Raw genomic sequence first — 13674 nt, 5'->3', positions numbered from 1 at the left:
TTTTTTTGACCGGGGGGCTGTTTGTGGGGTATCCACCCCTTTTTTGGTTTTAGGGGCCCATTTTTGTGGGGGCGGGTTGGTGTTGTCCGTTACCGGGTCCAAAACGACTGCGATGCGTCGCAGCTCGCTGAAAGTCAATGGCCGGTGTAGACGTATGTGTGTACGGAAAGTGTCACGCGTTAGTCCGGCGATAATACCTACCAACTCCGATTCGGATAGGCCGGTATTTACGCAGTGCGCAAGCTGGTTTTTAATCAGCACAAATTCCGTTAACGACTGTCTGGGCGTTCGACGTGTTGACATGATGTCGGCGCGCAATCGAGACTGAATTTCGGCGTTATTGAAATTTTCATAAAATTCCTCCCTAAATTCTGTCCAGGATAGGTCGAGTACCCTGATAGAATTGTACCATGTCCTCGCCGTTCCTTTTAATTGCGGCTCGACCGCCCTGCACCAACCCGATGGGTGTATACGAGCTTGCGTCAAAATCGACTCGGTATTGTCTATAAACCGTACGGGGTCCTCGGCCCTAGTTCCTGTGAACTCGGGTAACGAGGCTCTTGCTGTACGCAAGTCCTCGTACGGTATTAGTACCGAACGTTCATGTGCGTGTGCTTCGTATGACGCGTGTTGTGACGCGCGTGTGGTGTGACCCGTATAGTCGTGTTGACTGTCGCGCGTGAAGAACGGTCGGTTGTTCGTAGCGGCAATGTGGCTGGCGCTCGGCTGAGCGCCACCTTCGTTGCGCTCATACGACAAACCCGACTGGTAACTATCGTGTGTACGAGTTGTTATGTGTACGGGTGACGGGTGGTTGGTGTACCGCGGGACCGCAAAGTCGTGTGGCTGCTGCGTGGCGGTCGAGCGCGATTCCGCAAAGAACCGCGTCATGCTTGCCTCGAGCGCCATTAGGCGTGCCTCGAACGACGTTGTGTCGTTCGTTTGTGGCAACGTCAGTTTTAACTTTTGCAGTTGTTCCGCTGCGGTTTTGAAAATGTCGTTATTTCATGGGTGTGCGGACTGGCCCTGTTGCAAGGCCAGCTGGTTGCCGCAGTCCTCTGGCCGATCGTCCGTTGGTCCTTGACTTGCCGAAGGGCTTGTCGAGATACCCCCAGTCGATGGTCCGAAGATCTGACTGACGTCCGTGCTTAACAGCGTTGATCGAACGTGTGGTTGTTGTCCAGTACCGTCCCCTAATCCTATGATTGGGGGCTGCACTGGTTCAAACCTCACGTTCTCGGGAACTAGTCCGCTTTCCCTAAGGTGCTCCTCTAGCCTGACATACACATCCGACTTCGACCCGGGCACGCTGAGTCCGCGGGTCGTGCACTCGCTACGCAGCTCCGCCGACGATAACTGTTGTAACGTTTTACCAGTCATTATGTACGATTAAATTACAAATGCGGTCGTTAAGCTGTTGGTCGGTGAGGTAGCTTGTGTTTGGTGTGTATACGTGGTTTAGGGACTTTTTTTTTTTTTTTTACGTACATTTTGCGAGCTGTTTACGTGTTCTATTGGCGATTTCGTTAATAGGTCAGCTGTTGACGGTACCGCCGTTGCGTTCCAAGAATAGCAGAACTGGGTCGACGTACTCGGCTGAAACCGGTTTTGGCCTGCGCGCTGTGCTGTTATCGACGGTAATGTCGCGGGACGAAAAATTGGCGTTGCGGAGGGGTGGTGGTTGTTATATAACTACTTTCCAATCCGTATCACGGTTATGCACGGCTGCGCGGAATTCCCTGTTACGTGCTAGAAATAATTCTTACGTAATGTTCACTGGGAATCCTAGCTAACCGGCAAACACACTCCTGGCTAAAAGTCTTAATATTAACTTAATATAAGCAATCTACCAAGGTATGTGTCAGCGTGAAAAACTTTTACCTTTTCGCTGACTTGAGGCGATGATTCCTCTGCGGGGAGCCAATTTGACGCGGCTGCGACGGTGGTGTCGGGTGATCCGCGGTGAGCCGGTCGTTGGTTGGGTGTGTTGGATTGGATGGCACACTCGTTCGTTATAAGTTATAACAAACACAATTAAGGTGGTGGAGGTTTGCGTTTATTTTACCCCGTACGGGATACACGTATATATATATAACAAAAAAGAATATAAAAAATAGAAACAACGGACGGAGGTATGTCTATGACAAAATATATATAGATATCTTTTGTTGGTCGTGGTACGTGCGCACGGCGGGTGGAAGGCTGTCGAAACGGGTCTTACACTAGCGAGTTTACGACGGCCGGTACTCGTTCTACGCGACTCGCCTTCTCGTCCCACCATGTGCCTTTGTGGCGCGGTGGAGGAGTTGGCGTTGTCGCGCTGTAGCCCGTAGTGGCGGTTGACAAAAAGTATTGACTGGTCGCTGCGGTACCTGTACTTTGTACTGGTGGCCGCTGCGTACCGCGTCATACTCCCCCGCCAAACCATCACACGGGGTACACTTGTACCGGTGTCTGTGTGCCATTATGGGACACCGTGGCTTGTACTACCTCTGGCTTTCGCGTTTCGCTTGAGGTAGACTTGCCCGCGCCCGCGCCGTTCAACTAGAGTTACATAACTATAAAAAAAAATTGAAGGAAGGTGTTGGCGCCCGCCAGCAAATGCATTTTAGAATACAAAAAAAAATTTATATAAATTATATTGTGGGAATACACATTACAAACATAAAACTAAAATCTCCAAAATCTTAAACAGAAAAAACTATTCAAAATATTTAGTTCATTAAAGAATTATTCAAAGGGTACCACATTGTCAATGTTTACAAAATTTGGCTAGAGTTAAAATCATAAAAAAAAAAATTGATGGGAGGTTGTTTCGGCTCAGTTTGTAATTGAATAAATATAAAAAAACACTAGTGGACTGTATAAATGATTGATAATAATTTATTGATAGTAAACACTATTTTAATTACGTTTATAATGAGTGATTATTAGTTTACGTCGCATATATTGACCGGCATTGTCACCGATGCGTCGTCGAGAACGAACTGGCGACCCGTGCCTTTTATTACCCCACCTGGGATGGCATAATAAATACTATCTACATTCAATGTACAGATAACGACGATCGTCGGTAATACTTATTACCTGTATATTGAACAGATGTGTTGGCGCCCGCTAGCAAATAGATTAAAGCAAACAAAAAAAAAAAATTAGGAAAAAAATTTACAGTAGAACCACACATTACGAAGTTCAAACTAAAATGCCCCGAAACTTAAACAGAAAAAACTATTCAAAATATTTAGTTCATTAAAGAATTATTCAAAGGGTACCTGCAGATTGTCAATGTTTAAAAAATTTGGCTAGAGTTAAAATCATGAAAAAAAATTGAAGGGAGATGTTGGCGCCCGCAGGCAAATATATTTTAGAATACAAAAAAAAAATTTGGAAAAAAATGTACAGTAGAAACACACATAACGAAGTTCAAACTAAAATGTCCCGAAACTTAAACAGAAAAAACTATTTAAAATATTGAGTTCATTAATTTTTAATTATTAATAGGTCTGCCTACATTTGTTGTACTGTCTTTCAAATGCATAGCATTTTGACGCGGTACGCAGCGGCCACCAGTACAAAGTACAGACGTACTGCAGCGACCAGTCTACACTTTTCGTCAACCGCCACTACGGGCTACAGCGCGACAACGCCAACTCCTCCACCGCGCCACAAAGGCACATGGTGGGACGGGAAGGCGAGTCGCGTAGAACGAGTACCGGCCGTCGTAAACTCGCTAGTGTAAGACCCGTTTCGACAGCCTTCCACCCGCCGTGCGCACGTACCACGACCAACAAAAGATACCTATATATATTTTGTCATAGACATACCTCCGTCCGTTGTTTCTTTTTTTTATATTCTTTTTTGTTATATATATATATATGTGTATCCCGTACGGGGTAAAATAAACGTAAACCTCCACCACCTTAATTGTGTTTGTTATAACTTATAACGAACTCAAAATAGTAAAATTCAATGTTTTCTTAAAAGCATTTGGCTGCGGGCGCCAACACCTCCCTCAATTTTTTTTTTTAAATTTATATAACTAGTTGAATTTTTTGTATTGACTTGAACATTGTCAATTTGGTACCCTTTGAAGAATTCTTTAATGACCTAAATATTTTGAATAGTTTATTCTGTTTAAGATTCTGGGCATTTTATTTTGTACTTTGTAATGTGTATTCATTCGTTAAATTTTTTGTATTGACTTGAAAATTGATAACTTGGTGCCCCATGAATAATCATTCTTTAACCCTTTATAGGGCAGAACGTAATAAAACATTCAATGATTTTGAAAATTAGTACACATAATATGGTACCAAGTAACAAACTATCATTTAATTAGTGGTAACCCATTATTTATTTATAAACATTAAAAAATATAATGATTGAATAAACATTATTTATTTATTAAGAATACATTTTTAAATAATTAATATTATTAAGTAAATATTGAATGAACCAAAATTATTTATTTAATTAATATTGTTAACTAATATTTAGTCAATATTTTTTTATCAATAATTAATCAATGTTTTTATAGGTAATGTTTATAATATGCAAAAATAATAAGTGTTTTTATTTTATATAAATGTTAATATTTATCATCGCCGTTCATGCAAAGCACATTAAGTCTAAATACAAGATTTCTGAAAATCAGCTTTGGCAATTTTTTCGGTACTTCCGTGTTATCTCGACTACCCAAATATTCCCAAGACTACCTGTTGGAATCATCCGGATTATCTCGACCTCCGTAGACCGTAATTTATTAATAAATATATATTCCTGCGTTGTAATGTACAATATTTAATTTTCTCTTCGATGTACAATGTACCTACCTACTATAAGCAGATTAGTTGACATTATCCACTTTCTGTTTGGTTATTCCCGAACTGTAAACTGTATCATTGTTATGTACAATTTAATTTTGTCTTCGATGTACAATGGTTTTTATTTCGTCAGTCATTCGACAATCGTCCTATTTTCCGTATTAGAGCTACGTCTAGTTAAATATATCGTTTAGTCAATATGAATTTTTTAATTTGCCATCGTCCGAGAAGGAGGCTGTTAATTTTCTCCAAGAACGCGGATGAGTGTTGCCAAGTGCACGGATTTGTCCAAATAATCACTTGGAAAAATTGTATTTTGGAAAAGAAATCTTTTGGAAATTTAATATTAAAAAATGCCAAAAAAGGTAAATATACGTAATGGTAATTGGTTTGTGAAATCACGAATATCGTTTACGACTGCTGTGCGATTTATATGGTGGTCAAATGAAATGACTAGTATTAAGTGGTGTGAATAAGAACTTAATTTATATAAGTGAAAATACAGTTATTGACTGGAATGATTACTTACGTGAAGTATGTGCAATGGCAATTGAAAATAAACCACAGAGGAAAATAGGTGGACCGGGGAAAATTGTCGAAATTGATAAAAGTTTGTTTTCGAAAAGAAAAAATCATGTTGGGAGGGTACTTCCCGAACAGTGGATATTCGGAGGAATTTGTCGCGAGACAAAAGAGTCATTTTTATTAAAAGTACCTGACAGAAAAACAGGAACTTTACTTACGGCGATCAAAAACAACATTCAGGAAGGTACCAAGATCTATTCAGATTGTTGGCGTGCATATAACACCGAATTATTAAAATCATCCGTTTTCCATCACTATACTGTCAATCATACATACAATTTTGTTGACCCAACCACAGAAGCATACACCCAAACAATTGAACGCCTTTGTGGATCGGCAAAGTGGCAAAACAAAAACCATAGGGGAACAGCTCGCCATCATCTAGATTCATACCTGACTGAATTTGTTTGGCGACAAAACCTTGGTAACGATCCACCGTTTAATAAGATTTTAATGGATATTAAAACCTGCTTTCCTCCTCAAAAAAATTATTAACTACATTTTTTATTTATTTATTATATTATATTATTACAATTTTTTCTATACACATTTTTATGCCATTTTATCGTGTTTTAAAATAGATTTATATTATTATTCAGAATAGATTTAACCTATATATTTTATATATTTTTACTATTTAAAAAATTGCGGTAGTCGAAATAACACGGTTGATCATATAATAGGTAGTCTTGTAAATATTTTGGTAGTCGAGATAACACGGTTGTGAACCTAAAGTAGTCGAGATACCACGGAAGTACCATTTTTTCAAAAATTATTAATTTAACTAAATTTTGTTTTTGCTTGTTTTAATTGGTTTTCTTATAATCAAAGTAGTTGTTTATGAATGGTTTTAAATAATATGACAACGTAAAATTTATATTTTTTATTATAGTTATTAAAATACAACAATTTAGTGAGTGTTGCGTAGAGTCCTATGCACGACGGCGTTATATAACGTAACGCACGTATATCGTAGCCGTGACTCTAGGCCACGGCCAACCAGTCGTCGCACGGACACCCACATTGTCACACATCGTCGCGACGTCCTCAAAGGGAATAAATCCGTCGTATATTGTACTATTATATACATATCAATATTCAACGACAAAGTGATTCTATTATATCCTTGTGGTGCCAGCGTCATCATGCGCCTTGTCACGTGTGATGCAGTGACTATTTATTGGTAATACACGTCCTATGTGCACACCAATCTAAATACGATCTACATACGTCAACATTGTCCATCACCATCACTTCACACATCTCAACTCATCAACCATTTTGGAGCTATTGCCAGGCCATCGCGCATACGGTTGTCGTGAGTCAGCTATACGCCATATTATTGTAACTGTACTTATATCTATTATTGTACTTGCTATAACTTATTTATTATTGTATTTTACTACTTGCTATTATTCTTATTATTATTATTATTGCCATATTACTAACACCGTTTATATATGTAATGTGATTATTCGTATCAGCCTCAAAATTATTATTTATTTATTCTACACTAAACACCAGCGTTGTTATTCTTTCAACCACCTCTCGTCAAACACAGTAGAACTCTATGAGGTTCACCATCACCGGTAAATTTATATTCATCGCGTGGCCAACAATCCCGTTACCTATTAACGAGACTTGGTACGCAACATTTGGTCCTTCGAGCCGGATAGTGGCCTTTATGAGGATTTAACTACTTGTGTTTTACTTGTGGTAAACTTATTTAGTAAGAATCATGAAGAGTTAGGTATTCATTTAAATTTTGTTAATACTTCACTCACTCTGTATACTCCTGTCATTGTTCCACATCCATTGGTTGTGATATTTTGGGTCTGGATATCCTATCTCAGTTATACCTTCGGTCACGTACAAGGTTCAATGCTGCACCGATTCCTGAGAGTAACAAGTTTATCATAGCAAAACGAAACACACCGTCGAATTTACGTTTATTTTGGTTTTATGATAAATATTGTTGTGCGTCTTCGTCGCTGTCGCCGCGTCTAATCTTTGGACTTTGAACTGTCCTTGTTAATTCGTCGGTCACCGCGCGTGTGTAAAGATTTAATTGTTCCGTAATTGCTACCGGTCTTTTCTAATTGGTCGCGTACTAATTGCAACCAGTGTTAACAACGTCCATTACGATAGCTAATCTAAGATCCTGGTAACGGTCAATAGTCGGAGAAAAGGGATACCTAAACAACATAATTGTTATTTCTTATTACCTGCGTAATCATATCAAGAATTAATATTATTAAAATTTGTCGATTTAATTATATAATTCAACGCTGAATTATCATTATGGCTTTGAGTGCAGCAGATCGAGATCGATTCGAGCGTTTGTTAAAACGAAATATTATTAAGCGAGACCAAGTCGTGGAGCAAATTTCAATCTTGATGGGTCTTGCTAATAGCATTAAGAACGAACACTCTGATATTACCGTATTACAACCGAGAATAGATGATCTTGAAATTTTAATTACCGACGTTCGTCTCTATCAAGATTATATTTTAGACCAGCTTATCGAACTCGACCGCGATAGTGAGTTCCCTATAACACATCATCCGATAGGGAAACTTGCGTTGGAACAATATTATGATATAAAATCTATAAGCGCCGAACTTGGTTTAAATAATCGTTATCCAGTTTCGACACCTACCACACGAAGTATACAGTTACCAAAGATACAATTGCCGTCGTTCGATGGAAATATTCTAAATTGGCGATCCTTCCGTGATACATTCGTGTCGTTAGTGCATGATAATGACAACGTACCACTGATTCAAAAATTCCACCATTTATTAGCTGCTGTATCAGGTCCGGCGGCGGCAACCATAAAATCGGTTCCGCTGATTGAAGCCAACTATCCAATCGTATGGCAAAACTTGAACGATCGCTTCGACAATAAACGAGTTCTTTTGGGTGCACATATGGATGCATTGTTTCGGGTTTCTCCTATAAAAACCGAATCCCTCGCGGAGTTAAAACAATTTTTAACTACATTTCAGGAAAATATAGCAGCATTAAAAGCACTCGAAGTCGACGATTTTCCAGGTTATTTCTTGTTTTATATTGCAGCTCGTATATTGGACCCCGTTACTCGTCAAGCATTTGAATTTTAATATCACGCCGCTGAAATACCCACGTTCGACATGTTGGCTGATTTCGTGCAAATTCGGTGTCAAGTGTTGCAAAATTCGAATCCAGTGTCAAGACCTAATGAGGGACACAAAACTCAGTTTAAATCTAAAGTCTCATTAACTACATCGTCGAATTCTCAAGCAGGATCATGCGTGATATGTAAGGCCAGACACGCAGTGTACCAGTGTCCGAAGTTTACACAGCAGAACGCGAAACAACGCTTTCGACTTGTGAAGTCAAACCGGTTATGTACGAACTGCTTGAGTGCGTCCCACAAAACGTCTGAATGCGAGTCTACATATACCTGCCGTCATTGTGCACTCAAACACCACTCGTTATTACACTTGGACGCAACACAAAGGCAAAAAGGTTCCTGCCCTCCAAATAACAGTATTAGCACCAATCAATCAACATCCACGTCTTCAGCTACATCCGCACCAACCGTGTCTAATACGGTCGATAGTGTGCCGTTTGTGGGGACGTCTAGCTCGAAAACCAACGTAGTATTAGGTACAGCTATTATCCGCATACGTGATAATTGTGGACAATTATCTCCTGTTCGTGCGCTTATTGATACTGGGTCACAAATATCCGTTATTACTACTGCGTGCGTGTCAAGATTGGGCATTAAACGTAGGTATTGTAAGACCGTGGTAGCTGGTTTGTCACAAACATCAGTATCCACAACAAAGGGCTCAACTAATCGCACGTTAGTACCCTGTAACTCGACATCACCAGAAATTTATTGTGAACCTGTAATTTTGTCTAGGATTACTGGACCGATGCCGAACGTACTATTACCTAGTAACATTCGTACTACCTATTCACATTTAACGCTTGCCGACCCTCATTTCGACGTACCAGGTCATATTGATTTCTTGCTGGGCGCAGATATTTACCCGTATATATTAGGACAATCTTGTCAGGTACTACATACGTCAAATTGTCCATCAGCTTTCGAAACACGTTTAGGGTGGATAATAGTGGGTCAATCTTCTGCGGACTCGCGTATACCCCCGGTTCCCTTATTGTTGACACCGGAGCCTTCGATAGACCATCTAATCCAGCAGTTCTGGGCCGTCGAAGAACCAGTACCAACGAATAGTACGTTCACTACCGACCAACTGTGTGAAGACCATTTTATTCGTACAACAACTCGCGATAGTACGGGTAGATACTCATTAGCACTACCATTCAGTATCGACCCATCGTGTCTTGGCGATTCTCGGGACATGGCGATATCGCGGTTCTATAATTTGGAACGTAAATTGTTGAAAGACCCGCAGGTATATGAGCATTATCGCCTGTTCATGCTTGAGTATGAAAACCTTGGTCACATGAAGATGTGTTCAAAACCGGGAAAATATTATGTTCCCCATCATGCCGTGGTGAAACGATATGGACCAAAAATGAAACTTCGAGTGGTCTTTGACGCTTCGGCCAAGTCGTCTTCGGGAAAGTCATTGAACGATTTGCTCCATGTTGGACCTAAGTTACAGACAGATATCACCGAATTGTTACACCGTTCTCGTTTTAACCAATATATATTCACCGCGGACATTTGTAAAATGTACCGCCAAATTAGAATTCATACAGAAGATTGTCAATACCAGCATATATTCTGGCGTGCAACACCACAAGAACCCCTACGTGACTATGAGCTTACGACGATTACGTATGGACTCACGTCGTCTCCGTTCCAAGCGATTCGAGTGTTGCACGAATTAGAGCAAAACGATGGACATCTTTATCCGACAACCAGTAATGTTTTGTCAACACAAACCTACGTTGACGATATTCTGACTGGTCGCAATACCGTTAAAGATTTACTTGAACTACAGGACGAAATCACCGAGATGCTCGGCCGAGGTGGTTTTGAGTTAAAAAAATGGTCGTCAAACTGTAAAGAATTACTCTCTAAAGTTCTAAATGAAGATCAAGCTAATAGTTTGTCTTTTGATCCTAAAGACGATGCGGGAGTAAGAATACTTGGATTACATTGGAATCCAGCTGCCGATACCTTTACTTATCATACGTCATCCATAATATCTAATATTCATACCAAAAGATCAGTGTTGTCAACGATCGCCAAACTATATGATCCTCTTGGTGCTCTTGCTCCCATCATATTTTGAGCCAAATGCTTCATGCAATTACTCTGGCAAGCGGGTCTTCAATGGGACGAGCCATTACCGTCACACTTAATTGACCTGTGGAAACAGTACGAGTCTGAATTGCACATGGTCTCGGGTATAAAAATTTGTCACCATATTCCCACCGAGAAGCTCACTAGCGTGCAACTTATTGGTTTTTCAGATGCATCGGAGAAAGGTTATGCCGCCGTGGTCTATTTGCGCACTATTCACCAGGATGGGCGTGTACTAATACATTTTATTACTGCCAAATCAAAGATTTCACCCTCCAAGACTAGCAACACCAAGACCACGTTGACTATACCACGCTTGGAACTGTGCGGTGCACTATTATTAGCACAAGTGCTACACCGGTTAACCAACACATTTAAAGGTAATATAGTTATCTCAGAAACATTAGCCTGGACAGATTCATCCATAGTGTTATCATGGCTCACATCACCACAGTCGAGTTTTAAAATATTCATAACCAACAGACTTGCAAAAATTGCCGAAATTCTACCGACTTGTCAGTGGCGACATGTTGTGTCGGAGTCAAACCCAGCGGATTGTGTATCAAGAGGTTTATTCCCATCACAGGTTCATGACCAACATTTATATTGGCAGGGGCCTCCGTTTTTAAAATTCCCGGACTCTGAATGGCCAATCACATCGTTCAAACCAATTCAACCATCACACTTGCCAGATTATTCGGATCCAACAAACGCGTGCTTAATGGTGGTGCCGGAAAAGGAAGTTGAATGGTTCACACGTTTTTCGTCATTGAAACGTATGCAACGCGTAACCGCCATCATGTATCGGTTTATAAGGCATACGCGCACGAAACGTGTTCCATACGTCGCACCCAAATATATATATGACCCTATCTCCGATGAAGAAATTTCGAATGTGATGTTACCGATCATTCGTATGACACAATCAGTACACTTCGTAAGTTTGTTGAGGATCCTACAAGTACCTACTACAAAGATAGTTCCTCGTTCAATTGCCCAACTTGCGCCGTTCATTGATAAAAACAACATTATACGGGTGGGTGGACGACTCCGAAATGCTTTGGTATCACCAGAAACAAAAAACCCAATATTGTTGCCAAAATCAAGTACGTTGAATACACTCATTATTCGTAATTTCCACTTGAATCACTTCCACGCTGGACCTCAATTAATGTCATCGTTACTATCAAGTTATTATTGGATAATATATCCAGTCGATCTGCCATACGGTACGTTATCTTCAAATGCGTTGTGTGTGCTCGCCATAGGGCGTCGGTTACTCATCCTATGATGGCCGACCTCCCATCCAGTCGAGTAACATTATGCCGACCATTTTTGCACGTTGGTATCGACTTTGCTGGACCACTTATCCTAGCTGAGAGCCGTCGTAAGAACTCACGATCGATAAAGTGTTACCTTTCTATCTTCGTGTGTATGACTATCAAAGCTGTACACATTGAAGTGGTTTCTGACCTTTCAACTAATACGTTTTTGGCGGCTTTACAACGCTTTGTCGCTCGACGTGGTACCCCATCAAACATTTACACTGACTGTGGAACGAACTTTAAAGGAGCAGACCAAAAAATACGTAACATAATGTTAGACTCCACCGCCAAGACAACATATACGAATGCGATTTCATGTAAGTGGCATTTTAACCCTCCTGCAGCCCCACATTTTGGTGGCCAGTGGGAGGCGGCCGTAAAATCCACAAAATATCACTTAAAACGAGTTGTGGGTACTCAACGGTTAACGTTTGAAGAAATGGTCACATTAACAAGTCGTATTGAAGCTCTACTCAATTCTCGACCGATAACTCCATTGTCTGCTGATCCTAATGATTATCGTGCACTAACTCCAGGTCACTTTCTTATTGGTCATCCAATGGTTGAAATACCAGAAAAGGACGTAATTGACATACCTCAAAATCGCCTCAATCGTTGGGAACTCCTACGACAAATGTATCAATCACTCTGGAAAAGATGGTCAACAGAGTACTTGTCATCGTTGCAACGACGCACAAAATGGGTAGACAATCAGCCAAATGTTAAGGTTGACGATTTGGTATTGATAAACATGCCGAATCAACCACCTATACATTGGAAACTTGGTCGCATACAACAAGTTCACCCGGGTGCAGATGGTGTGGTCCGTGTAGCCACAGTGCGTACCGAACATGGAACCCTCACACGACCAATAGTCAAACTAGCCATCCTTCCTCTTGATAAGTGATTACTTCTGTTCCTATTATTTTCCTGTTTACGTGGGTGAATTATTTTTATTATTAATTTGTATTTTATATTATTTTCGTGTATTTGCATTATATAATTATTACGACAATATAACCGGTAAAATGCGTATTGGATGGACCGTGAAAAGGGGAGATGTTCAACAAAAATGGAGGAAGACTAAAATAATTGAAAGCAACCTACCCTTTCAATGGGGGGAGTATGTTGCGTAGAGTCCTATGCACGACGGCGTTATATAACGTAACGCACGTATATCGTAGCCGTGACTCTAGGCCACGGCCAACCAGTCGTCGCACGGACAGCCACATTGTCACACATCGTCGCGACGTCCTCAAAGGGAATAAATCCGTCGTATATTGTACTATTATATACATATCAATATTCAACGACAAAGTGATTCTATTATATCCTTGTGGTGCCAGCGTCATCATGCGCCTTGTCACGTGTGATGCAGTGACTATTTATTGGTAATACACGTCCTATGTGCACACCAATCTAAATACGATCTACATACGTCAACATTGTCCATCACCATCACTTCACACATCTCAACTCATCAACCATTTTGGAGCTATTGCCAGGCCATCGCGCATACGGTTGTCGTGAGTCAGCTATACGCCATATTATTGTAACTGTACTTATATCTATTATTGTACTTGCTATAACTTATTTATTATTGTATTTTACTACTTGCTATTATTCTTATTATTATTATTATTGCCATATTAC

General features: G+C 40.4%; 3 protein-coding genes across 3 annotated transcripts; all 3 read left to right on the top strand.

The window, feature by feature from the left end:
• The first annotated feature begins 8561 nt into the window (after positions 1-8561).
• Positions 8562-10685, top strand: LOC132940574 (uncharacterized). Its single transcript, XM_061008305.1, has one exon. It carries the CDS (start codon positions 8562-8564, stop codon positions 10683-10685), a length of 2124 nt encoding a protein of 707 aa, XP_060864288.1.
• Positions 10686-10697: 12 nt separating this feature from the next.
• On the top strand, positions 10698-11987 carry LOC132940573 (uncharacterized). The gene has a single exon (XM_061008304.1). The coding sequence runs from the start codon at positions 10698-10700 to the stop codon at positions 11985-11987; it is 1290 nt and encodes a 429-aa protein (XP_060864287.1).
• LOC132940572 (uncharacterized) lies at positions 11987-12928 on the top strand. The gene has a single exon (XM_061008303.1). The coding sequence runs from the start codon at positions 11987-11989 to the stop codon at positions 12926-12928; it is 942 nt and encodes a 313-aa protein (XP_060864286.1).
• Positions 12929-13674: the final 746 nt, after the last annotated feature.

The sequence above is a fragment of the Metopolophium dirhodum genome, chromosome 3 (genome assembly GCF_019925205.1).
Source record: "Metopolophium dirhodum isolate CAU chromosome 3, ASM1992520v1, whole genome shotgun sequence".
In the NCBI taxonomy this organism is placed as follows: Eukaryota; Metazoa; Arthropoda; class Insecta; order Hemiptera; family Aphididae; genus Metopolophium; species Metopolophium dirhodum.
The sequence above is the reverse complement of the archived record's forward strand: the minus strand, read 5'-3'. Positions and strand labels throughout refer to the sequence as shown.

What these genes read in the sequence shown, in the direction of transcription:
- LOC132940574 (XM_061008305.1), top strand. Translation starts at nt 8,562, where the DNA reads ATGTTGGCTGATTTCGTGCAAATTCGGTGTCAAGTGTTGCAAAATTCG.
- LOC132940573 (XM_061008304.1), top strand. Translation starts at nt 10,698, where the DNA reads ATGCAATTACTCTGGCAAGCGGGTCTTCAATGGGACGAGCCATTACCG.
- LOC132940572 (XM_061008303.1), top strand. Translation starts at nt 11,987, where the DNA reads ATGGCCGACCTCCCATCCAGTCGAGTAACATTATGCCGACCATTTTTG.